We start from the raw sequence: 27028 nt of genomic DNA on the forward strand, positions 1-27028 counted from the left end.
AGTGCGTTCTCCTCTCCTCTCCTCTCCTCTCCTCTCCTCTTCTCAATTTGCTCTCCTCCTCCTCCCTTCCCCTTCTGTCTTTCTCGAATAGTCACGCGCTAATTCTTATCATCTTAGAAATAAGCTTTAAATATTACATATATTACATATTCTTGACGATTTCCAGAGAACAGAAGCATACAGCGCCTCCTCTCCTCCTCTGCGTCCTTTACGCACCGCAGCACCAAACTGCATGTCATTTTTGTCTAAATTTACGATCAGAGACGCGACGTGGGAGAAATGAGGTATAATTCAAGTTGAATTTTGGTTTAAAAAGACGTGTGAAAGTGGGGAAGCAATTCGGCGTTTGTACCTGCTCACATCGGGCAGCTGATGAACCTGAATCTGGCAGAGTTGAAGGGAGACGGTGTGGTTTTACGCCAGAGTGCATTACTTCTTGTTAAGATTAATGGTAGGTTATTGCCAATATGAGGCTGTATTGAGATGTTAAATCGTGGTTTAAATTCACAACAGTGATGCTGAGGGCAAACATCTACGTTACCTGGCTGTGACGGCACATGAGGGAGGGCGCTTGATTTGCGTGCGGCTGCCAGATGGAAAGTTGTAGAGGGAGGGGCGGGGTTCACTCAGATGGAGTCAGGTAGGATACAGTACACTTGTGAGTATTGATGCCATGGGCCAAACTTTAACACTAAAATATTAAATTATTGAACGAAATATTAAGGAAGCATGTTTGCTAAAGGGCACCACCTGGTGTCCATCTGTGCACATGCCTGGTCCATCCAGAGTCCAGAGCCAGATGAGATGTATGTGAGGACACGTGTCACGGATCCGTGGGCAAAATGCTCCTGTTCCCCGGGATTATTCACTGTATTAGCGCACGTGACTGAATGGACATGACACCGATGTACAATTACATATTTATTGCGCAAAGACAACAATCAGTAATGACATGCTAGAATGTTGTAAATAAAGTCCAGGCTGAAGACTGCTGACGTCACTAAGAGGCAGCTGGAAATGTCAGACCATTAAAAAAAAAAAAACACGAGATAAATCAAAAGGGCATTCAAGATGTTTCACGGTTCCTTCAGACCTACAGCTGACAAATAAACTGGCCTTTTAACCAAACGAGGAGAAGAAACCTTTGGGAACAGCTGTCTGTCAACGCCGGAAGTTGGACCAAACTGTGCTCTCAGCAGCCAATCAGCGACAGGTATGTCTGTCCATTACAAGCAGTGCTGGCTGTCATTTGGTTAAATACTAGCCTTTCCACAAAGGGTTTGGCCCTTACAGCTTCCATGCTATTCAACAATGCAGAGGCCAGTTTACACTGTTAAGGAGAAACCTTTATTTTTTTTTTTGAAAGACCATTAAAATAAATACTATACAGAATCCAATGTAGAAAACTTGATACTGTTTCTGTCTCAAAAAGGTTAACAATTGCGTAAATTCATTTTTAAAAAATAGCACTGACTACACACCTCAAAACATGACGGTTCTCCTACACACCAAACCCCATGATGACAGGCATTTTAATATGAGAGCGCTTAGAAAGAGTAGAGAGAGGAGGGGTCGGGGATCTCTATATACTTCATCTGTAGTTTGGTCCTTTCATATCAGACGGGCCCCCCCCTTCCCCCAAACATGTTGGCGAGGTAGGTTACAAAGACACCGCCACTTTATCAAAAATCCAATAATTTTTGTTTAAAAATAAAATCTAAATGAACAGTAATGTCAAAGAGTTAGAGGTGAAAATCCAACCAGGTCGTCAGGGTCGAGAGGCAAAGTCTCCACAGCACTCACCGTCGTTTTGCCTCCGAACGTCTGTGGCCACCGGTCGGTCTTCAACTGAATGCTACTGCACAAGTGACTGTACAAGTCAAGCTGTATGTACAATAGCAATTTAAAAATATATATATATGAAACAGCAGTAAAAGGATCAAAAGGGTAAACAACTCATTCATGATGGATTTTACTATATAGGTCTTTTTATTGAATATGCCCTGTGTACTCTAGCCCCAAAACCTCTTCTGAACATGATAATGGATGTGAGTTAAAAGGCTGTTTCCAGTACACTGAAGGTTGTTTCAATACTGATCTGGTCAAATGCAGCACGTCCCGTTTCATTTACATCATTGTTGGGTCCAAACTGGACTGCAGTCTAAACCGTTGAGTCACCGAGCAGTGCGGCACCAGGTGACGCCGTGCAGGTGCAAACCACAGCCGCGTTTCACAAAAGCGTCGCTGATCTTCCTGTTAGCATCATGCGTGTTTATCAACGGAGCCGCGTTAATTTAATGTTAAGCTTTTGCCAACAGTCAGAGCTAGAGTCCTTTGAAAACAACTTTGTTGTTCGTGTGCTTTTGGAAACGCGGTTATGTTTTGCACTTGTGGGACCGAGGTACAAACTCTTGTTTGATGTTAAAAGTCCTCAGTTTGTAAACCATCAGCGGGATTAGCTGCAGGTAGAATTTAGGTGCCAATATGGGGTAGCGGACTATGGCAAGCAGTTGAAGCAGGTCAGTAATTCATCCTTCCAAAAAACCGGCCAGAAAACTATTTCAAAGGTTAGGAAGGAATAATGGCCGTGCTCTTCCTTCCCTTAGAATGTAGAGGGTAAAGTCATGGTGGAATTTAGCAAAAGGAAGTTCTTAGAATTCAGATCGCATAAGAAACAAAGTTTTGACTGCTAAAATAAGTGGGGAGGAGGGGGTGGAGATGGGCGTGTGGGTTCTTCTAGATCAGATCGGCCACATTCATGGGCATCTCCTCAACGGTGGTGTTGTAGAATGTCTCAATGTCCCTCAGGGTTCGCTTGTCATCGTCGGTAATCATGTTGATGGCTACTCCCTTCCTGCCGAAACGACCACCTCGACCAATCCTGACCAAAAATAAAATAAAATCAGTTTCACTGAGCAAAGAGCATTTGGATGACTTGTGTTCACATCATTCAGGATGAAAGATGGGAAACAATTACAAGGTCTACCAATTTTAGTTTCACAACCCTACGCTTGTCGTTGTATTCTTACCTGTGGATGTAGTTTTCTCTATTGGTCGGCAGGTCGTAATTGATGACTAGGGACACCTGCTGGACATCAATACCTCTGGCCTGAGGAGGAACACATTTACCATTAGTTGCATAGCAGTCATTTGTATGCATACAGAACAAAAAGAGTGAACATGACGGAGCTCACAAGCTAATCAGTGCACTGCATGGGGACCGCAAAACGTCCGCATTAGTGTCGTTTCTCTTGGACTTCCAGACTGAGTGCTGCAGGTATGAGCGATGAAACTTGGAAACGAGTTAGCATTTTAGCACTCGACGCATAGTCAATGGGATTTCGATGCCTGAACTAAGGTCTGTGGTTAACACACTTAAGAGCTTCAAAATTCACAAGTACCGAGGCCGTAGAACAAAACGTTAAAAATGGCTGTGGCTGACACGCGTCTAAATACGACTACAGAGGTTGTTCCCAAATGGCCTCATTGTGGTGGCGACATCAGTCATGTGACCGAAGTGCTGCTAATTTATGAAGATTATCTCTGAGGTTGTGTTTACCACAGAACTTGGTAAACGCCATCCCTGCAGCACTCTGTAGATGTGTTTGTGTACAAGTGTATACAGTCAAAAGTAAGTCCCTCCAAATGTTACGAAACTTAAACAGTGAAGGACAGCACTTAGTGTAATCCGCCAATAAGTTGTGAGTCAAGGACTTAAACCCAGCTACAGTGGAGGGCAGATAGCTTTCTGTACCAAGGAACATTCAGTCCTTCACCAACACTGCAGATGGGAGGAGAGGGAACCTTGGACTGCACAGAGTAATCTCATCTTAAAAGCAAACACATCAGCTGTTAGATAGTGGGTGTAAAAGGCTGTTAGTGTACGTACCAGCAGGTCAGTGGTGATGAGGACTCGACTGGAGCCAGAGCGGAACTCCCTCATGATCAAGTCTCTCTCTTTCTGGTCCATGTCACCGTGCTGAAACACAAGGATGGGAGGTACATGTGAGACAAAGGCTGAATCCAAATGGCCACCCTGTGGACTTGCTGACTGAGCCATTACAGTTATTTTTACTGCAACATGTTTGCTGTCATCACATAGTTTGTGAGGGCAGAGACTGCAAGTCACTAATAGAGCAAAAATTTATTGCTGTATCAAGTTGATTTGGAATTTCTTTCAGTGGCCTCAACAACAAAACATAATTACATGGTGTGGTACTCACAACAAGGAGTGTCAAATAGAACAGTCCAACTATATGGCTCATGCCCTTAAAGTTACAAGTTCAAGTGTCACAGCTTTAACCCCTGGCTAACAGCTTCTCCTGAACTTGGCGTCTTGTTTTCACAGGTCGAATTATAAATACAGTGGAGTTCTTTAGATATCCATAAATTAAAAATATCTAAATGCATTACTTCTCACAGAATACTCTAAATCCCACACAAATGTTAAACACCAAAGTATACAGAGGCAGAGCATTCCAAGATGTGAATATTGAATATTTATGACTACAAAAACAGAATGAAGGATCAAACACAAGGTTTGACATCATTCAAAAGGTTGCCAATCAAAGAATTTTGTATCTAGTTCGTGCAGTTCAGACATGGTCATAAAAAAGGTTCTTTAAATGCAGTCTCTTACCAGGGCAGACACGGTGAAATCTCTGGCGTGCATCTTCTCAGTCAGCCAATCCACTTTCCTCCTCGTGTTGATGAAGATGACCGCTTGTGTGATGGTCAGTGTCTCGTACAGGTCACACAGCGTGTCCAGCTTCCACTCCTGAGGATCACCACCAGGTCAGACACACAGCAGGCTCAACCAAGTTCACCTCCTCTTTACACCACATGTCCTCCTGTCATCTGCATAGTTTGCAGACTAAATGCAATAATGGAAAATGTTTGCTCACCTCTTTCTCCACATTGATGTAGAACTGGCGGATACCCTCAAGGGTCAGCTCCTCTTTCTTTACCAGGATTCTGACAGGCTCACGCATGAACTTCTTTGTGACCTCCAACACGTCAGCTGGCATGGTGGCCGACAGTAGGACAACCTGGAAGGGAGGATAAGAGAGGGCTGTTTAACACGTGTTCACACTCAAATGAACATGTACCAGGTATGCCACTGGCCTTTCAACAAATGAAATTCACCGATGGCAGTGGTTAAGCAGTGCTCGACACTTATGAGCGTCCCATTGTCACGGGGACAACAGAAAACATGTTTGGACGAACAGAGATCTTCCCTGTGACGTATTAAGGATGCAGTAAACTCACTAGACAAATCGGGGGACACTCTCCCCCCCCCTTGAAAATGCTACACTGAGAACAAAAAAAATCTGTTACAAATTGACAGGAGAGCAAATTAGCTGGTGGCCCGAACTAGCAGCTAACGGAGGCTGCTTTGAGTTAATGATGCATTCAAGCTCTGTTCAGTAGAAATGAGTATTGGGCAAAGGTAAATTAAAACATTATCATGATGTGTTTAAATGTAATCTTGAAAGTTTTTGGCAAGAACCTTGAATAAATACAGCTGTGTGAAGGAGAAATTGTGCTGGTGTTTTCACAGCAATATAAAATATTTATAAGAGGGAATTTTGATCCATTATATACACAGTAAAAAGCCTTAAATATCAAAACCAAACCAATACATTGAGAACAAGACTGAATGTAATCTGCCAATTAGTTGTGAGTCAAGGACTTAAACCCAGCCACAGTGGAGGGCAGATGCGCCTCTATACCAAGGAACATTCAGTCCTTCACCAACACTGCAGATGGGAGGAGAGGGAACCTTGGATTGAACAGAGTACCCATATTACAGCTGGGCAATAAAGAGAAAATCAAGTTTTATTATATTTTAACCAAATATCATCTTATGAGCAAACAATAGAGAGTCTAGGTTTTACCATAGACAGTTTGGATGGCTGGCTAAGAAGAAAACAAACTAAGAAGAGGAGACTGGCACATAGTTCTTACCTGTGTGCTGCTTGCCAGTTTCTGGAAGATCTCATAGATCTGGTCCTTGAACCCTCGACTCAGCATCTCGTCAGCCTCGTCCAGCACAAACATTTTGATGTACTTAGAAGCTGCAAGGAAATCAATCAATCAATTTTATTTATAAAGCCCAATATCACAAATCACAATTTGCCTCACAGGGCTTTACAGCATACGACATCCCTCTGTCCTTATGACCCTCGCAGCGGATAAGGAAAAACTCCCCAAAAAAAAACCTTTAACGGGGAAAAAAAAACGGTAGAAACCTCAGGAAGAGCAACTGAGGAGGGATCCCTCTTCCAGGACGGACAGACCATGAAATGAATGAACCAGAACACCAACATGTTCAATGTTCTCATATGCTTGGTGATGTAGTGCTGTATTCAGAAGTGATGTATGATCACGTCTCTGGAATCCTACTGTGCCGAGGACCCAGGCCGGCAAAACGCCAACCCGAGCAACAACACAACAGGGAGTTACAGAGTCAGCTGACACGCATGGGTTTCATCATTATACAGCGGGTCTCCTGATTCTGCACTAAACTACAAGACTGGTTTGATTTATCACTTGCGAGTAAAAAAACTGATCTTCCATTGTCAGCATTTATAGAGCATTTATCAATAACATGGGTCAATGTCCTGGTAATCAATTTGGGGAACCATTTCAATTAAGTCAGCCTACTGACAGCTTGACACATGATCACTTCCCATGATGACTTACAGAGGTTTTTGCGGGTTAACATGTCGAAGACGCGGCCAGGGGTTCCCACCACAATGTGAGGGGCTTCAGCCTGCAGCTTCTGGACTTCATTGCGGATGTTGGTCCCTCCAATACAGGCGTAGCAACTGGCTCCCATGTAGTCACCCAGGGCCAGCACCACCTTCTGGATCTAGAGGAGGGGGAAAAGGGGGAATACTGTGGGTCAATTCATGTTTAGGCCATAAAAACCCTTAATAGTCAAACACAGTAGAAACAGTTTACCATCAATCATCATCAATATGCTATGGATTCTAGTAAACCTGTTTTGAAACACAGCCAAAGACTCTCTTTCACCACAGTGAGGCCCACCAACATGTTTTAAGTTCTCATATACTTATAGTGTGCATGCAAGAATACAAGTGATGGTGATTATTCAAAGGTGATGAGGCGCTGTATTCAGAAGTGATGTATGATCACGTCTCTGGAATCCTGCTGTGCCGAGGACTCAGGCCAGCAAAACGCCAACCCAAGCAACACCACAACAGAGAGTTACAGAGTCAGCTGACACGCATGGGTTTCATCATTATACAGCAGGTCTCTTCTGATTCTGCACTAAACTACAAGACTGGTTTGATTTGTCAATTTTGGAGTGGGGGAAAAAAAAATTAAAAAAAATTCACAAATTAATCTTCCACTGTCAACATTTATAGAGTATTAATTAATAACATGAGTCAATCTCAAGGGGTAAGGGGCAAACCTTTACCTGAACCTACAAACTGTGATTAACCACACTTGTGGTCAGCTTATACATTACTCTGGGATTTCTCTTTCTGTAGCACAACGGCTAAAGCTTTGTTCAGCTATGAGCATTGCACAAAGGCGTTTATGCTTAATGCGTTTTCGTCACACATGCACTGAAACGCCAAGCAACGTACAAACAAAATACTCTACGGATAAGCAAATACTCAAAGGATTAGCGGGAAAGTAGGCTGCCTGGCAGTGGCAGTAAACATTGATGAACCGCCAATGGCCGGGTTCCACCGGCTGCATACGTAAGTGTCACGCCAGCGTAGCGTCACGGCGTATTCATTTGGGCTCCACTGACTGCCTACGGAAGCGATACGTAGAGAAGCCAGCGGGGTTGTTTACCGTTTGCTGAGCCATGAAATGTTAAAGCATTTCCCACCTAAGTTATTACATATATTTGAGTTATCTACAAGTCTACTGTACTGTTTGTCATCTACTCGCTTTCAAATGTCCGCCACGGACATTTACACAATGTCACGGATAAACATGGGTAAATGCATGAAAAAAAATCATCACATATCACCTCTGATAATGGTTTATTCATTAAAAGGTGCTATATGTAAGAATGTGGCCAAAACGGTTACTGGACTCAAATTCAAAATACTGCCGCGAGTCGTGTCCGCCCCCCCTCCCCTACAGATTCGAGGTTGCTGGACAGCGGCACGCTGGAGACTGATTTGTTTGCCCACAGGCGGCTGCCGTGGCAGGGCTGCGTCGCCGCGTCCTTGATCTTCGGTTTTCCAGCGGACCGTTCGAGCAAGTCCGGCTTCTTTGCTGCTAACGCTGCTGCCGGGATACAGCTGAGGAGGAGCCGGCTGCCAATGCTATGTACCGGGACACTGCTAATGCTGCTTGCCGTGCTGCTGTAGCCCAGTCGTAACTGTAACTGATGCTGAGACTCTACTGACTGTGTGACTGGTAGACGGCGGTGGGTGGCGCAACAGGCCAAAACACAAATTCTAAACAAACACGGACCGTAAAATTTTTTTTTTTTAATGCGAATATTCTGGCCGTACTATTGTTGTCGGTGAGATCAGTATGTTATATGAACATTATTCCTTAGTCTCTGTGACATATTAGGATGATTTTACGACTATTTGCTTTAGATTTCTTACATATAGCTCCTTTAAAAACACATTGTGCTCATTTAGCACACTATTTCATGTAGTTTTCAATCTGCTGGAGGGTCGCATAGGGGAGCGTAGCGCGACAAAAATAGAAGAGCCGCCTAAAATAGAGGGTTGTCGCGCCGCTCCCGTTGCCGGTGGAGCCGCTGTAATTGATTAATAGGGGGGCGAGCTGCTACGGGACTCGCGCTGCAGACGTGTCGCGCCACTGACGTGCCCGGTGGACCCTGGCCGTAAGTGTTGCATTTGGTTACTGCAATTATTGTCGCTCACCTCCAAGTCAAAGTTATTTCATACTGATTTCATAAAAGCGGTCAGTCCTAGCACAGCATAGTACAAGTATTGATTGCTTAAAATTATTATATCAATAGGCCTAAATAAAACATAAGACACTGGCCTTCCTCACGCTATTCAATAATGGCTGACTCACATATTCACTAGCTCAGCAAACCATTACAGTAAATTAGACCTGCTTATTTGGCTAGTACTCACTAAAGCAGCGGTTAGACCTCATGAGGAGGAGGAGTCTGGAGCCTAGGCACAAAACTGCCAAGGCTGATGCGCGTCTCCACAGGCACACTGGATGCTGTCGCTATGTGCACATTTGATTTTTTTGTCTGCCCATTAAGACAATAACTGAACAATAACACAACATTGTAATTGTTGGATTAGTAACTAATATGATTACTGAAGACATACGTTTTGTGACCCCCCACCAACACTGATTCTTTCCTGATTTTAAGGCCTTTGGCTATCCCTGTGGTCTCTCAAACAAGAGCTGCAGAGATTTCTGTACAGGCAGACCTGCTCGGCCAGCATTCCCTCAGACACCCATGCCAAACTAAAAACACAGCAGCGCCTAGCTACAAAAATTCACAAGTTGCATAGCCAAAGGCTGTGATAACTTTCAGAGCTCTGGGGCTCCACGGAAAAGAAGCTATGTAATGTAATGGGCGTACGAACCTTACGCCTAACACCACTGAGAGGATACACCTAGTTTAACAGGGGCTGGGACTGGTCTAGCTGTAGGAACTTGCAGGGGTCACACTAATATTCCAATAATGAGTCTTATTGTGGTTTTGACTGTATTTCAGATATGGCCATGTTTACGTCACTGTTAGTCATCCTGTATACATGATCATACAGTGTTGTGAGCCAGTTAACCACGCTGCAAATAGTACATGCAAAAGACGTCATTAATTATGATACAACAGCCAGCATCAGGAGCTCAGTGCTGTTATAGGTTGAACTCCATTTCCAGTTGCACCATGCTTAAGAATTAGATCAAATAGATGAAAAATGCAACTGCCACGAGGCAAATGTATTAGGTAGTCAAACAGGAGCACATAAGGACTGGAGCATGTGCAGATACATGATTAAAGTCTCAAACTCTACATCTTAAGTTAGGCATCAATACATCTGAAATGTGCTGCAGTTCAGACCTCTCTTCAGTCCAGTCTTGAGGAACTATAGAGGAGGAAGTTGAACTGAAACTGTGTCTGTCAGGTTGTAACACTGGTTTAGCCTGAGGTGACACAAAGCTCTAACTCTAGAACCCGAGTGGGAGAGTCAGAGGGCAAACATTTCTATGGCAATTCAGGTAAGACTTCATTAGAAAGAACTTTCCTGAAAGCAATCCTGATTTACTGAGCCTGGCTGAACTGTAGTCGTGTTCTTTGAAACACTGCTGTTACGCAACAGGCTGTACTGAAACACATGAGACCGTTTAAGCAGGGAGAAAAGTTGGCCTCTTACCTGCCAAGAGAAACTGAATTACACCATCCTTGTAACTATGATCTAATGTGTCCAAATATTTCAATAATCACATACACAGTCTAAATCTAGTGAAGTGTAGCAGTAAGGAGCACCTGTGGAAACTGCTAAATATGTTAACATATCATGTCATACGGCCCCCACAGCACAATTTCAGTGCAGTTTTCTCACACTGTTTATCTGACATTGAGCATACCTGCTGAGCCAGCTCCCTGGTGGGAGCCAGGACCAGAGCCTGAGTGCCTTTCAGCTCCACATCAATCTGCTGGAGGATGGAAATGGCAAAGGTGGCAGTCTTCCCAGTGCCAGACTGGGCCTGAGCGATCACATCGTAACCTAAAAGTGAAAAGAGATAAACAGAAGACATCAACCACTGTAGTGCAGCCAGAGAGCATGAGCAACAAGAAAACAACAGTAATTGTCAATGTCCTGTAAAAGCCAGGATGGGTACGGGGCTAATTGCACAGAGAAGAGATCTGTTGCCCTGTGGCCAAGATGGCAGTCTAAAAATATCCTATTGGCCAGAATAAACGACACTTTCTGGAAGCGTTTGAAAAGCAGAGTGTACTATATTTCAAGGACAGTAAACTGTGATCACAACACCAGGTATTTTCTTTGAATGGAAATACAGTGTGTCACACTTTGTGTAGTTTGTCACATTAGCCCATTATGCAAGGCAGGAATTTCACGCTACCTCCTCTCCATTCCATTTAACCAGTACAATCGCTGAATGGGGAGAACAAGTTATCTCGCCTTTAAGCTGAGAAAGTGACAGCGCTTAAACAATGTCTGTATGAAACAGTCAGTTTGCGGAACAGAAGTAAGGACGGGATGGGTGGGACATTTTGACGACATGTTAAGCGTGTGACCCACCGCTGGGAGATATAACGTAGCTGATAGCAGTTAGCAGCTAACTCAAAAAAAAAGAAAAAAGAATAGCTGCTGAAATGTCCGCAGCTGCCACGTGTAAATAATTGTTATTGCCGTGTTTACACAATTGTTATCATTTAGAAAGCGCTACAGACACGTGTCACACTAGAGGCCAACACTGTTGTGTTACATCACATCAGTCCCCTCTTTTGCTTCCGCAATACCACCATGCTATCTGAACACCACAAACTCGAGCGTAATGACGCCACTGTTGTTTGGTTCTGAGTAAATTGCAAAGACGCACAGAAGGGACCTGCAGCGGCCCCATAGCACAATCTCTGTAAAGAGGGCATGTTTCTATGCTGGAGAGTTTCTTCAAGTCTGTTTAAATGTTTGTTTGTTTTATATTAGACAGCCTGATTTAACACACAGGAGCTACTGACAGTTTGTCACAACAGGCCCAAAAAACACTTTGGTTTAACTCATCGATGGAAGACAGTGAGCTAAAAGAACACATTTCAATCAAGTAAATCACTATAACTTTCATTTTAACGGCAACTAATGTGTTGAAGTTACTTAGCTCACATGGATTACGCATTTGGAATCAATACAATTTTAAAATGATGGCAGGTAAGACAAGCTCAGTGTCCAGTTGGGTTGAATCTCTAGTGTTAGATGTGATATTAAAATCTGGATGTTAAGAGTTTATTTTTGTATTAGTGATTAATCTTCATGCAATTCAAGCTTTGATTTTAGTACATTTACTCTATTTATGTTCACTGTATGGGTGAATCTTGTTTTGTCAATAAAATCACTCCTTAGCTGTGTCGCTACCACAGCCAACACAAGATAACAGCACGGCAGGCTTAAAAACTGGAAACAGAGGATAGCATAACACTTGTTTTGCTTGGCAGATCCGACTATCTGCTCTGGTGTTGAAACTTTCGAACCAGATGCTGGTACAAACTCCTATCGCTACCCAGTGTAAGTGAGCCTTCGCCAATACTACTTCAGGTACAGCCCTTATATTGTGACGCCTTTGAGCCTGCCATAGATATGTGATTTGGTCACTCTAGCAGCATGCAGCAATAAGTGCAGCTGTACTCATGTAGTTGTTAGGTGGGCCATTTCTGAGTGTGAATAACACACAATATCTCTCATAACTGTAAATAAGGTGTACTGAAGAAATAAATGGTGACTTCTATAAAAGATAAGCGCTACTTACCCTTGATACAAGGCATAATGGCCCTCTGCTGGATAGCAGAAGGCTTCTCGAAACCATAGGCATAAATTCCCCTGAGCAGAGCTTCGCGCAGGTTCATCTCATCAAAACTGTCCGTGATCTGACTCCAGTTGCTCTGGAAGGGGTTAAGATAATTGTGGAAACACACAGACACCATATTAAAAAAGATATGATCTCAAATCTGCTTGTTTGTGTTATTGTAAGTGCCACAATTGTAGGGGACTCACCTCGATGACCCCATCTGGCTCCATGCCCTCTGGGCCATTGTCTCTGTGAATAGGAGGACAATTGAGTGTTTACAAGCTTTCATCTTTCACATCACATCAGAACATAATGTTTCAGGCCAACACACTGTAGATAGTCCATTATAGATATGAAAATGCCCTTAGCAGAAGGCCAAACATGACTGCTGCCATCATGTTATAATGAATGTGGATGGATATAAATAAATGTTCCTAATGTTTAAATACAACACTACGTCTCATCTCTTAACTGGCACTTAATATAATCTTCTGAATATATTTTTAGTTTGACAAACGCCTACCTAAGTAGATAGTATTCCCCATGTCACAAACTCACTCCTAAACAGGCAAAACACCATTTTCTGGGCTGCTAAAATGACATTTAGCATCAGTTTGCCGTTTACTCCTTGTGCTTGTAAGCAAACGCCTTATCACGGGTCCGCCATTTCTACTGCATACATTTCAAGATGGTCGTTTCTCCACTCAGGGCTGAAAAGTCGGAAGCTCGTCGATGGAAATAACGGCCTAGCCACCTCAAATACTCTCTAGCTAATTAACAAACAACTTCTCTCTGACTAGACAAGACGTAAATGTTAATGACGGTTTAAGACGTGGTTGTAATCCGAAAAGTGCGACAGTAAGAATAAAGAAAAGCCTCGGCTGGCTGTAGCCCCCGGCCCGCCATTGCCGCTGCCAACAGGCCCTGCGCGTCTACATGTAACGGTAGCATTTTAACTAGCTTGTCACGTCAGCGAAAGCCATATATGAAGCGTATACCAACACAAACTGCGTATATGCCTCACGGAAGTCACATATACCGTCACCTACAGCAATGTCGAGGAAAACGCTTCCGACGGCATTCAGCGGCCTAAGCTACCGGCATTGTCCTAGCACTCCCCGACCACTACGACGACCATGTGCGCGCCTTGTAGAAAAAGAACAAATATCTTTACATCTGAGGCGCCAGCTTCGACAGCCGACCTGTACTCTAACACAAGCTGAGAAATCCACCGCTCCGCTACACCGATACGTTTTCATATCGAGCTATTAACGACAGAAGCATCTATAACAGAAATCGGGAAGGCCTAGACCAGGCGCATTCACGTGCTACCCAAGGCGCCGGCTGCCATTTAATTTGCTTCGGTTACGTTCAGGACAAACAGCGATCGCTATCATTCCCGCCGCCAAACAGACTCACAATATACTGAGTAAAATATACACATTTGACATAAAATGCCAACATCTGACATACGGTCGTCTTTTTTACTAGATAAAACGTAAAGACCTGTGACGTTTGTCTGAGCCACCAGGCCTTTCCGTTAGTCGAGCACTGAAAGCACTAGGTGCTCCGTTCAACGTCTAACGTTACATCCCTAACAGTCATCCATAACTAACATTAACATACCGACGTAAACCGTTAAATCACATTCTGACACACAAAATGCCCCAAAAACCATAAAAACATTTCCTTACCTATTATCATATTCAGCCGACATTATTCCAAAGAAAGAAACTGCGGCAGAGATGTCTTATATACGTTGACAACACACAAAGAGGGATTTCATTGCAACAGCTCGCCGTCATTTAGCTGAAATCCCGCCCACAGAGGGTTGTGATTGGTCAATCTGTGCGTCACATATAAATAGGCGGGCCGCAGCGTCTAAAGTGGCGCGCGATTGTTTTACCTTTAGCATGCTAGAGGGTCGGGGTTTTACATTTTACAGGCAGACTGCGTCAGAGGGAACCAAGCTCCGCTCACCCGCGCTGCGCTGGTGTCTATTTTTAACCTCCCTCATTTCCGGATCAGTCATTGGTCAACGCGGACAAAAGGCCGTACCCCAGATAGGTTTTTTTTGTTTTCTCCTGAGCCACATTTCCTTGTAAATTAGTGACATATCTCGTATCCAGGGATGTAACAAGAACATTGTGAGACTGATTGAATGAGTCATACTGTCGTCATCTGTACTATATTACAACGCGATTCATAAGCTTGGAATATGAATTTTAAGTATTTCATAAAACCAAAACACTGTTATTCCAAGTTGGAATAATAAATGAACTGCATATTAATTGTGATCCTGGCCTGAGCTGGGATTTCAGGAATACTGAAGTCAAAGAAAAAAAATAGAAAGAACTTTGCCAGAATAAAATAGTCTAAAAATGGAAAGAATATTGAGTTCAAAGAATAAGTCAGCAACCCACAAATCTAAGGGGAAAAAAACTATAATTTAAAGGTCTACATGCCAACTTTGTAATTTGTTGTTGTCACCTGTCTGTGTACATACTGTAGAGTCCTGGTCAGTGGTGTAGTGGTAGTTGAGAAGGTGAGTGGACCAATAGTTAGATGGGTATGTAACCAAGGAGGAAGTGGGTATTCTCTCCTATATATTCCAGTGGCTTTTTGGCTGATAGGTGGGTATACTGTAAACAGCCCTAAAATGAGGTGGGTATACCCAGTATAAACTCCACTACACCACTGGTCCTGGTATATTACAGTACTGAAGAGTCCATTCATGACGTCAAAAAGTAAAATAGGCTATTACAGCTATTTTTTCTATTAATTTATATTAATTCTGAATGAATGTTATTCAAAAATGGTGGCAATATATTTTTGCTAAAGCAGATGTCATCACTCCCTCTTTCCTTGTGTTTCCTTTTTCTCTCATACTGTCAAGCTATCAAAATAAATGCAAGGTGCCATTTAAAAATAAGTTAGGCTACGTCTAAGGCAGTGGTGGTATTCAGTTTCTTTACTTAAGCAAAAGTAGCAAAACCGCACTGTAAAAGTACCCCATTACAAATAGATCCTTCATTTAAAGTCATGTAAGTAAAAGCATACAAGTATTATTAGCAAAATGTACTTTAAAGGGACAGTTAACCCCAAAATCAAAAGTACATATTTTTCCTTTTACCTGTCGTGCTATTTATCAACCCTTGATTGTTTTGGTGTGAGTTGCAGAGTGTCGGAGATATCAGCTGTAGAGATGTCTGATTTTTTCCAATATAATAGAACTAGATGGCACTCAGCTTGTGGTGCTCAAAGCGCCACGAAAGCACATTTGAAAAACTCAACATCAATGTATCTTTCCAGAAATCATGACCTGGTTACTCGAAATAATCCACAGATTTTGTTGTGAGCAGTTTCATGCAGAACAATGTTTTTTTTTTCACCTGTACTATACCCACCAACTGCATCACCATGCCAAAAGTAACAGTCAGCCAAGAAGGACGCCATTAATGTTAACATCTTACGCTGTCACAAGCACAAGCCTCTTGTCCGTTAGTAGATGCACTCTTCCTTCTGCATGGTGATTTGGTTGGTGGACATAGTTCAGTAGAAAGAAAATTGTTCTTACATGAAACTGCTCACAACAAACTCTGTGGATTATCTTGAGTAACTGGGTCATGATTTCTGTAAAGAGACATTGATGTTAAGTTTTCAAATGTTGTTTTTGGTGCTTTGAGCAACACAAGCCGAGTGTAATCTAGTTCCATTACATTGGAGAAGGCAGACATCTCTACAGCCGATATCTCCATATCTCCAACACTCTGCAACTCACACCAAAAAAATCTAGACTGATAAATATCACTACAGGTTAAAAAAAAAATGTATTTTTGATTTTGGGGCGAACTGTTCCTTTAAGTATCAAATTTATTCCATGCTGAAGAAACTGTCAGATTTCTGCCATTCTGTATTTTTAGATACATTATTGTGTCATGTAGCATTTTGCTGTTGTACTTGGCTGAGGTGGAAATGATTTCAATATATTTATATATTTTTTGGGGGTACTTTAACTGTAGCAATGCATCCCAATTATAAGAATTCTTCATTTGCAAGGTAAAACTGTGGCTGTCAGGTAAATGTTTTGAGGTAAGAAGGACAATATTTCCTTGACAATGTAGTGGGGTAGATGTGTCAAGTGGCATTAAAATGGTAATTCTAAAATAAAGTATAAGAAGAACCTCGATTACAGTGCAGTGCTTCGTTACATCCCTGGACACAGAATATCATCATATCCAGCTGATAGCCATTCGGAAACATTAATTAAATTCACAATTGCTCATTTGCCGCATATTTTTATTTTTAGCAACCATAATGCATTGTAGAAGATATATAAAACTGTCAACTCTGTTGCATCAACTCCTGTTTGAAAAAAAGAAAAAAACAAACACACAGCTATCAACAAATTTGTCTTTCATTATAAAAAGAAGAGGAGGAGGGTGCTGTAACTCCATAGTGAACATAACTGGATCTGTTGTGTAGCTGTCGTGGTCCTCACCAAAAAAAAAAAAAGGCTCTCGAACTTTCAAAGAAATACTAACCAGAGGATCTCTTTTGTACTTACTCCGAAAATAACACATATTAGTAGTCCTCCTGTTAACACCGTTTGTTTAAAGCAATAAGCATATCAACACATTTACTGACAAGATAAAACACAGAAAAGATAAATGCAATGTAAAGATACCCCTTCTTTGGGCCAATATGTCGTTCTGGCTTGTTTGGGCGGTGATCCACGGGTGCAGATCCAGTCTCCCACATGACGATGTCATATCTGGGGGAGGAGTGATGGAGGCAGAGGAAGTTTCCGGCACAGGGGTCAATATGTGGTGTGTTCCATGTATGTAAATTCTGATTTCCCATTTTTAAAAAATGCACTAGAATGGCTCTTCACACGCTCAAAGTGTGTTTTCTGTTCTCAATATGGCAGCATCAACTAGTAAGTTCCATTTTCACTTTGAATTCGTCTAAACATCTTGTAGGAAACTGTTAAAACAAATATTATACATTGGAAATGTAACGTCGCACTACAGTAGCAAACATTATGTGCTGACTAGATAGATAGAACCGTCAACAACACACTGGCTGCAGCATGAGGAGGTGGACTTTATGTTGGGTGTTTTGCTGAGAGTACACACTGCATGGACTGGATGGATGGAAGGCATGTACATCCACTAGTACTATTCAACCACAAGCTTACACAGACTGGTTCAGATCATTCTGCCGTCCACACACGGTGCTACCTCTGCACTCACTGTTCAGGCATCTCAACGTGAAAGTAAGTAGTCGGGTTGGACTAACTGCGGTCCAACCCTTCATCTGGACTGTATGCTTTAGATATCTTCATCATCTTCTTCATGCTCCCATTCAGACTGTAAAACAAAAATGGACTACGGTAGGATGGAAGATTAGCACATTCCCAAAACGGAAGCTAGTCTTGGCCTCTGTCAACCACAAAGGAATAACCATGACATGGAAATCAAATTTTTCAAAGGGTGGAGAGAGGGAAGCAAAGAGAGACAAAAAGTGAAACGATGACATCACCTACAATAGAAGAAGGGGTTTCTCTGGATGTTGGCAGAGAAAAATAAAGTTTTTGAAAAGTTTCTCTTTTGCCAGTCAATCGTTTGCTCCCCTTGCCCTCTTCTCGTTGTATCATTGTCCCTCCATCTTGTTAGGGTTAAGGGTGGGAGCGGGTGGAGATGGCGGGCTGGGGTGGGGGTGGCGGGTCACAGGGTGAGCTTGCAGTGACACAGTTCTTTGTACATTTGCCTCCTCAGCCGGGGCATATCCTGTTGGCCAAAGTTGAATGGCTGCCCTAGTGCCAGACACTTGCAGTACTGCGGGATGACGGAGGGGAAATGAGGAGGAAAAAAAAAAAACAAGTTACTGGCCTGCAGAAACGACAGTCACAACAACACGTAACATGATTCAGTGTCGGTGACGAGTGACCAGCTCAGCTCTTCAACATGCTTTTTAAAATGCATAATTATTGCTGCATTTACATCTAGCGTCCACACTAACCTGGTGTTTTGGAACCCCTAAAACAGAGACCCTTGAAAACACTGCTGACCATGTTTTAGTTTGAAAACTCCATAGATGCGTTTTTGTCCAGGCAGGCGAAAGTGGAGACTTTAAAACGATGATGGAGACACCCACGCTCGCTTCCCGCCTGAGTCTTATCAGTGTCAAGCCATAACATTATAGCTAGGCCTGCATACCTTTTGTGATTTCATCCTTTTTTTATGGGTACTCCTGTCCCACTGTCATGGCTTCCTCCAGCGATAAATGATGCTCCCATTATCAATTTAATATGTTGCCATATTTGCTTGGCAACAACTCCCTATCTGTTTTCCACCACCCTGACTGCCTCATACTCTTGTGTTTAAGTAACATTTCCGTCTCGTCATCAATCCAAGCAAAGAAATCTCTGTTCTTACTTTTTCTCCCTCTCCATAGTATCTTCTGTAACCAAGCAACCAGCCACAGAGTAGACAATCTGCTTCCTGTTTACATAACCATTAACATCAACATGCTAGGTGTATGTGAATGGTCATGTGACATATGTTTTCCGGCATGTTAGTATAGACGGACATTCCTTCTGAAATGGTACTAAAGCACTCGTGTATGGAGATAAATTGGCCTACTTCCCCATACAGGCACATCAGGGTTGGCTGAGTTAGCTAAACACAACACATGAAGTATGGCCAGTGCTTAAAGTCTCAAAGCCACAGCCTCTATTTGTTTTTTAAGGCTCCCACAATGGACAAATTAATGTTTGTGTGGTTGGGAGGTATTAATTCACCTTCATGTGCACACGGACTGTGACATGACAAACTCACCTGTAGCACAAAAGCCCCACAGTCACTGTCGTTGTTCTGACGACCCACATTCTGCAACAAAAAAATCCACCACACATTAGCATTAGCAACATAGCAGTACAGTAGCTGAAATGCATGGCAGAGCCGTAGTGATGTATGACTGGCTGCAGCAGCAACAACCCATTTCACCCACAGCGAGGGCTTTGTGAAATGATTAACCTGAGTCTGTGTCAAAGAAGAGAAACAAATAAACCATCTCACCATTTTGAAAAATCCTTTCCATCCCGTCAAAAAGTCTTGTTGGTCTTTCTTGATGGCCTCCGCTTGCAGATACTTAAAAATGTGCTGGAAACAACAACAAAACATTTTATGAGAATGCTGCAGAGGTAATTCATACACAAAGTGACACAGAATAATGACACGAAAAATATTATAGTGTGCTTATTTGATTAGTCCACCTATATCCATAAACTAAACCCACTCCATCAGAACATTGGATCAGAGCAGTCTGAGTCTCAGGGCTTCAGCTGAGGGCTGTACCATGAAGTGAGACTGGAGAATTTGCGATGTATGTTGAATCGAAAGTCAGAGCTTTCTCCGTTACAAAGGTGACTCTCTTTTAACCTGGATCGATCACCATGGTAACTCATGCTGCAGACATTTACGTTTGGAGTTTTGGATTGAAATCGGCTAAAAAGAGGGAATGTGTTATAAAGGCAAAATTGTTGAGCCATGACGTTACATTAGTAATGCCACCAAAAAAGATGTGCAAGTACAACAGTGCTTACTGTCTGTATCACGTTGTGTTTTGTTTTATTACATGGGAACCTACAGTAGCTCAGTGATACGGAAAAGCTGAGCAAAAATATTGCTGTATTTTATTTGCAGGGTTGCTCTTGCTCTCTCTGAACTACTAAATATGTTTGCCATGTTCTCTGGTCCAATCATAGTTCACTATATTATGAATCATGATGATGTTTATTTGTACATGAAATGTGGTATAATTCCTTTAAACCATACCTTAATGTTACCACTTTAGATTATGTTTTTATGCTTGGTTCTAATTTGCTCAAGTCCATCATTTTACACTATTGGTATATTACAGCTAATAGAAATCCGCTTGGAAAACTGATTCGTCAATTGGTATTTAGATACAAGGTACATGAAGACACAGATAATGACATAATTTTTTCATATTTCTTCGAGGTGCAAGTAAGTGGCACGTGATTGGTCCATTTTGTGCTCTGGAGAAGACCAATGATACATCAAACACCCTGTTTTATGGGAACATGCACAGGGCCCGAGGTGTTTAGCTGGGGTTAACAAAGATAGCTGATAACCACCGTTGTGGAACCAGCCAACTCTGGCTGGGGTTTTAGTCTTACAGCCCTGTGGACTTATTTTTTGTTCATTTAGAATGACATGTCTCATTGATCTTTTCATTTACTGTTTTCTCTGTGGTGTTAAACCACTCTTGGCAGGTGTGTTTTACTTTCCAACACTGACAAACTACTTGTTAAAATTAGACTGATACACAGTTGTAATCAAAGATGGAACCTGATACTGACAGCTGTTTCCACATCTGATATGACATGCAAAGAAAAACCTAAGGGTCTCTAATGGCTTTTGTGGATGTTTTTCTTTTTTCCAAAATAATCTTCTAGTGTAAGAGCTTGCTGTTGCTGTCCGGTCCTACCTTTGGGCAGCGTCTGTTGAGAGTCCGCTGAGAGTCAAAGTAAGTGATGGCTCGACGAGGAATGTCAACGCTGACCAGCGACCAGTGGACCTCCAGGTGGATGGGGATCAACAACAGATCCTTCTGAAAGATGTCAACCTGACAGAAGGAAAGCATGGTGAGAAGAGAGGGGAGGACAAAGCAGTAAAAGGAGATATAACAATCTACTAAGGAGCACTCCTCCTTCTTAAGTTCAATTCTTTCTTTAACGTGATAGATGGCAGACATATTTAAGCAGGGGACTTGTCCTCTGCTTTGTCAGGAGTGCCTATCCTCAAATATTTGATCCCTCAGTTTCATTGACTTAATAAAGCGTATCCACACTTTGGCACACTGAAGTTCAGGCAGTCCGCCATGTTCTATGTTGAGTAAGCACATGTTTGTATACATCACACACACGCTCCTAGTGACACAGAGAGGCTAAAGAGACCGAGAGAGATCATGATCGAAAGACTTGATAAGGGAGTTGCTGTTGAGCTTATCGAATCTGGATATTTTAGGTGATATCACCTTGTCCTACTATATCTAAAATATACACCTTGGGTACCGGGTTAAGGTTTGGTGACTGGATGGTTGATAACTAAATGTCACATGTCTGACATAGCAGTCACCACAGTGACCATAGTATGCTTCTAAGTATGGTTGGATATGGGAACCACTGCTTCCTTACACTGAAAGGAGCCTCTTGAGGTGGTTCGGGCATCTGTTTAAATTCCGTCCTAGATGTGTATTCACATCCAGCTTTAAGGAGACCCTTGGACACCTTAAACCTGCTCAGGGATTATCCCATCTGACCCTGGAACACCTCAGGAATCCCCAAGAACACAATGGGGGACATCTAGGTTTCCTCTTTTATCCTGCCGCCACAGTGCCACCCAGATAAGTGGCAGAAAATGGATGAACTAATCATTATCTTAAGCAGTATAGAGGTCACAGGAGGATTATTAAATATCAGTTTTCCCAGACACAGTCATTGTGTTAATGGCTGAATGCATCACAAAGCGAGATCCAGTCTGAGAACGCTTAAATACACGACAGATAGTGTTGATGGAAAGAGGCGCTTAGAGCAAGACACAAGCTATTACACATTATTTATGCTGAGGTGAGAATAAGCTAAAAACTTTCAACTGATAACAGACTGATTTAACTGCTTTGCAAATAGGAGGGTCTTGGTTAATAGGGAAGGAAAACTCTTCTGACTTTGTGCTCCCACTTTGTGATCTTCAATTACATGATGGCTACATATTTACGTAAAAAAGCACAATTGTCATGCAAAACTTTAACTTGAAGAAAATCCTCCCCAACAACTTAACAGAAAAACAGTTCAGAGAGTGGGAAGGTTCTGACACCCACTTACATTTTTCGTCCACCGTTTGACTCCGTCATAGCCTTTTGTCCTTAGCTTATCATAGAAGAAGCTGTTGAAAAAGTGAACCTGAGGAAGAGAACAGGGGAAAGTAAGAATCAGGGTAGATAACCGCCTGATTTTGTGGTCCCCTATTTTTTGGAGGGAGGTGGAGTTGCAGGAGGAGGGGGATGGAACTTTGGAGGGAGGCAGGAGTTGTGGATGTTCAAATTTTTTCTAAGTGCTGTGTGAAATGCAAGAAAGGTAAGAGTAGCTTTAACAAATGTGACTGGTTGTCACAGACATGCCCTTTTGTGAGCCTGCACGGTGTGGACACCTAGTGGAGATCAGATGAACTGCATCACAATATGAGGGTGAAAGTGTTGTAACTGTCAGTGTGATCACTCTGCTGATAGAAGATCGAGACAGACCCAAGTCATCACTGCGGCTAGTTGCCAAATATCTCAGTGTTGACATTACTTTATCTCTGATGATATATCATTATTGTGTTAGGTGGAAGATGTGAGCACATGTGAGCACTGTCATTCAGAGTTTGGAGAATATTTCTCCTTCCTCTTTGTCTTTCTGCCATTTTCTCCTCTGCTTAAGAAACTCTTAAGGCTCTCAAATGTCCTCCTCCCTTTTCATAATAGTTTTCACTTTAGGAAGGGTTAAGAAGCTTTGTGAATAACTTTTATCTTTACAAGGATCTAGTCTTAACTGAAGGAAAATTCCTAAAAAATGTCATAATTCTAGGAATTTTCTTAGAATTACGTCACAGTGAGCATCTCGTCATAACAGGAAGCTTTGTGAATATGGCCCCAGGTCTGTACATCTGTCCAGTAGTTGTTGAGATATTTCATTCTGGGCTAAAGCCAATCCTTTAGAATGGCTAAAAATCTTGGCTTAACACTTTGTTGATTACTGAATGAACACAAGACATCAGTAATGGGCACTATCATCTTAACCAAGGCAATATATAAAGCTACAAACGTCATTAAGCGTGGTCCAAGCATGCTGTTTTGCCAAATATGGATTAAACACCTTCTGAATAAGTCTCACTGTGTGTATAAAGTATTGTATAGGTCAAGCTGGATCGACATTTCCAACACGACTCACTGTTTAGAGCCTCTGCATGCTAAATACCCACATCTGTAAAACCTCACAACCCCAGTTGGAAATATAGGCTTCCTTTTAATAAACTGATATCTCAAGCTCAAAGCAAGATAGCCCCAATGACGTCATGAGGGCTATTTTATCAGATTTTAAAAGGCTCCTTTCAAAGTCACAGAAGACACTGTATTACTGTTTTCACAGAAGCAGTTCTCCACATGATGAGATGAAATGAGCAAAATCAGTGAGCAGCCCCTTTCATAAGCCATTGGTATTAATCCTTTATTTCCTTACCTTCTCTGGCACAGCGTCCATGACCAGGTCACCATACATGTTCATAATCTGGATAAAACAGAAAATATAAAAAGGAAGAGGTCACATGTAAAGAAACATCTTGAAAAATGACGGTAACTTTTTGGATCAGTGACTACAAAAGGTGGTGTTTAACCCATTTGGTCCATTTGTTGGTTTAAAAGGACGTCTCCCCTCCCTTTCGTGTATCTATATGTTCTGAATACACTTTATATTTTGCCTGACTTCAACAAGAAGTCAGATAATTGTATTGATCTTAGCACAAGGAAGTGGAAGTGCTAATTGTGTGTTGGGGGATGATGTGTCAGAATCCAGCATAGCGTACTTAATGCTGTGCTCTACCTCACTTTGCTGAACAACTTCATTTTCGGCGCAGAGAGGACAGTCTTTTCAGAATACTGCAAAATCTGTTTGTATTGATGTTATAGAAACTAGAGGCCCTGACACACCAGGTCACCTTTTTTGTGTGGCCACTCCAAGCACTTCTAAATGAAAATCTCTGCATTTTTCAGAAAAAAGGCTCTGGTGATGTCACTGCAGCTGGTTTAGCTATGCTACTGTCTAACGGTCACAACAAAGACAGAAATGCCCACTTTTGGGAGCAGATCAACCAGCAGACACTGGATGTTGCTGGTGAGTGTTGTGCTTTTATTACTGTTTGCTTTGTAAGCTGGTTGTTAACTGTGTTGTAAACCCTCTGTTAATGTAGCATTACTATAGCTACCTAGCTAACGTTAATGTCAAGATATTGTTGCCATAGAAACATACCCATGCAGAGCCTGTCATTACAAAAAGTGCTATTAGTGCTTTTTTATGAAGTGCTGGGATGAAGCGCTTTCAAGTGCCCTGCCACCGCTTTTCTACTGAAGAAAAACGCTATGTGGACACAGACCCTCATGCAGTGCAGGTACAGCATGTACGTGCTAGTTGGCCGTTGGCTGTAGTCTTTGCTGTGTTTAAATGCAACATTTTGGCCGAGGCGACATAACAGTCAGCCTTCATCATGTCTGGGCCATAAGTCCAATCACAAATACACCCTGTAATAAAGGCATGAGTTGGTCTGACACAAGATTCCCACAAAGGTTGCTCTTGTGTGTATTTGCTCAGGCCTTCTCGGGTACATTCATTTACTGCATGTCCTTAGTACAATTTACCAATGCAAATCATGCAGCATGATGCTAATAAGCTTCATCATGGGCCATTTTCTCAGCGGATATTTTGGCATGTCATAGAAGGAGCAGCACAGGTGTAATTGTGCTTGGGAGCTCACTGAGACAGCTTACTGGGCCCGTTGATGGAAGTCAATGGTAGTCACTGTCACCGAATTGTACCATATTGTTTTACCTGGTCGTTGAGCCAGTTCTGTCCATACAGAGTGCCCAGGTCATCCATGGTCAAAACGTGGCGTTTGTAATTGACTCTGAATGTTTTAGCCAGGGCTGATCCCGACGAACGTTGGAAGGATTGTATTAGATGCTGGACCACTGCTTTCCTAATGAGAAGCAAATCACACACATGGACACATTAGTCAGTTCTTTGCTTAATAATTCATTTACGTACATAGTGTCTCTTCAGAAGTAATAAAATACCCCCTGCTAGTTTGATTAATCTCCAGATACCCTCATGAATATATTAAGGATTCATATGACATTTGAAAATGATTAGTCCATTAATAATTTACTCAAGGGAACAAGAAATGACAGGACAGATAGTTAACTATTTGTGGGATTTTCCCTGTTCAGTGTAATTGTAAGTCAATTATTAAGAAAAGAACAGATGAATAACAATATTCTTTGCAGCACCAACTCCTCTACACTATATGACAGCACAAAGAAAAAGTGACCAAACACTGTGTCTGACCTGTGAGGCTGTGAGAAGCTCTCACTGAAGATGTCCTGAAGCTTCTCCACGATGTCATCCACATGGATGGGGATCAAACTGCCGTACTGCTGTAGAGACTCTTCAAGAATACCTTGACAGAAGAAAGCCACAAGATGTTATAATCAAACCATCATTTTTACAACAAGCCTGACAGGCATATATATATGGATCTCCACTCAAGAGGTCCTGATATTTAACTTAACCTTTAAAAGGTCCAGTGTGTAGGATTTAGGGGGATATATTGGCAGAAATGGAATATATTATTATCAGTAAGTTTTCTTTAGTGTATAATCACCTGAAAAACCTTAGAATTAGCCATTTATATCTATATAGGGACCAGGTCCTCGGCTACAGAGATTGCCATGATGCACAACCATGTTTCTACAGTAGCCAAGAATGGACAAACCAAACACTGGTATGAAAAAGGGCCATTTGCGTTGTCATGTCAGCCACCATAGTTGGCAGCCCCTCCACTACAAGAGTGTCTAAAAAACACTGAATTTTTTTTTCTTCTTCTTCTTCTCCCTGGCAAAACCCTCTGAATGTCTGCATCTTAGGTTATCGGAGAAAAAAGGTCAGCACACATTAGCAGGTGCTGGTCCAGCGGCTTGTGTGTGTGACGTGCAAAACAGCATAGGAGAAACACTGAATTGTAACATGAAGCTGCTTTATTCAGTGTATTAGCTGGTTTAAATTACTTTGTCTGAACAATGAACTCTGAAGGAATTCTGACCAGGAGAAGCTTTAGCTGGTTGCAATTTGCAATACTCACCACTAGATGCCACTAAATCCCCCTAAATCTTAAACACTGTTCCTTTAAAATCCTGCTTTGTCCTAGTCTCGCCACCAGACAATCAGAGATCTCCGCCTTCTGATAGTCTGGGGACACTCCTTTCTAAAGTGTGTTTAACACACTGGCGAAAACGGCCGACAACAAAGCAACGCCTCTTGCATTTTTGAAAAGGACACGCCTTCTCGGAAATGTGCGCTCCTCCTTTTCTCGTCCGCAAGGAAACAAACACACAGAGAGCTTGAAAATGGATGCCGAGAGATTTAACTCCGTTTTATCAAACGTGTGCTCATCCATGAAGAAAATATTTTTTAGTTAATCTTAGTTTCAACATGATTGAGCTAACTGGAGTAGTATCATGTCGTATCCGACAACGGGAGGCTTTTAACAGATGACGTCCTGATGTTAGCTTTGCTGCTAGTGTTAGCTGTCCCTGTCAGCTGCAGCCACTGATGCTTTCTAGACATCGTGATTTCCCAAAACTGAATTAATACCACACATAGCAA

General features: G+C 42.2%; 2 protein-coding genes and 2 non-coding genes across 4 annotated transcripts in view; all 4 read right to left on the minus strand.

Moving 5' to 3' along the window:
* Window positions 1–1966: 1966 nt before the first annotated feature.
* LOC126403677 (eukaryotic initiation factor 4A-I) lies at window positions 1967–14334 on the minus strand. The gene is made up of 11 exons (XM_050066383.1): window positions 14220–14334; window positions 12732–12774; window positions 12487–12619; window positions 10588–10727; window positions 6706–6874; window positions 5968–6077; window positions 4905–5048; window positions 4640–4777; window positions 3890–3979; window positions 3030–3109; window positions 1967–2881 (listed from the first exon to the last, which is right to left on the minus strand). The coding sequence occupies exons 1-11, from the start codon at window positions 14240–14242 to the stop codon at window positions 2737–2739; spliced, it is 1215 nt and encodes a 404-aa protein (XP_049922340.1). The 5' UTR covers window positions 14243–14334; the 3' UTR covers window positions 1967–2736.
* On the minus strand, window positions 6364–6502 carry LOC126404748 (small nucleolar RNA SNORD10). The gene has a single exon (XR_007571522.1). It is a non-coding gene; the product is annotated as a small nucleolar RNA SNORD10 (small nucleolar RNA).
* LOC126404749 (small nucleolar RNA SNORD10) lies at window positions 7136–7274 on the minus strand. The gene has a single exon (XR_007571523.1). It is a non-coding gene; the product is annotated as a small nucleolar RNA SNORD10 (small nucleolar RNA).
* A 2473-nt stretch (window positions 14335–16807) lies between the features above and the next one.
* The window catches only part of LOC126404417 (uncharacterized), an 18877-nt gene continuing 8656 nt past the window's right edge, over window positions 16808–27028 (minus strand). Inside the window, exons 5-12 of the mRNA XM_050067616.1 lie at window positions 25712–25823; window positions 25196–25343; window positions 23834–23881; window positions 22439–22516; window positions 21043–21180; window positions 19608–19691; window positions 19368–19418; window positions 16808–18365 (exon numbers count right to left, since the gene is read on the minus strand). Coding sequence (XP_049923573.1) covers window positions 18255–18365; window positions 19368–19418; window positions 19608–19691; window positions 21043–21180; window positions 22439–22516; window positions 23834–23881; window positions 25196–25343; window positions 25712–25823 — 770 coding nt within the window. The 3' untranslated portion in view covers window positions 16808–18254. The remainder of the gene's footprint in view (window positions 18366–19367; window positions 19419–19607; window positions 19692–21042; window positions 21181–22438; window positions 22517–23833; window positions 23882–25195; window positions 25344–25711; window positions 25824–27028) is intronic.

This window comes from Epinephelus moara, chromosome 17 (assembly GCF_006386435.1).
Source record: "Epinephelus moara isolate mb chromosome 17, YSFRI_EMoa_1.0, whole genome shotgun sequence".
Classification (NCBI taxonomy): domain Eukaryota; kingdom Metazoa; phylum Chordata; class Actinopteri; order Perciformes; family Serranidae; genus Epinephelus; species Epinephelus moara.

Excerpts from the sequence above, each read along its gene's own strand:
- LOC126403677 (XM_050066383.1), bottom strand. The coding sequence starts at position 14,242 with ATGTCGGCTGAATATGATAATAG. Across the intron at positions 10,728-12,486 it reads CATTATGCCTTGTATCAAGG|GTTACGATGTGATCGCTCAG; the intron begins GTAAGTAGCGCT and ends TTTCACTTTTAG. Across the intron at positions 4,778-4,904 it reads ACATCAATGTGGAGAAAGAG|GAGTGGAAGCTGGACACGCT; the intron begins GTGAGCAAACAT and ends GGTGATCCTCAG.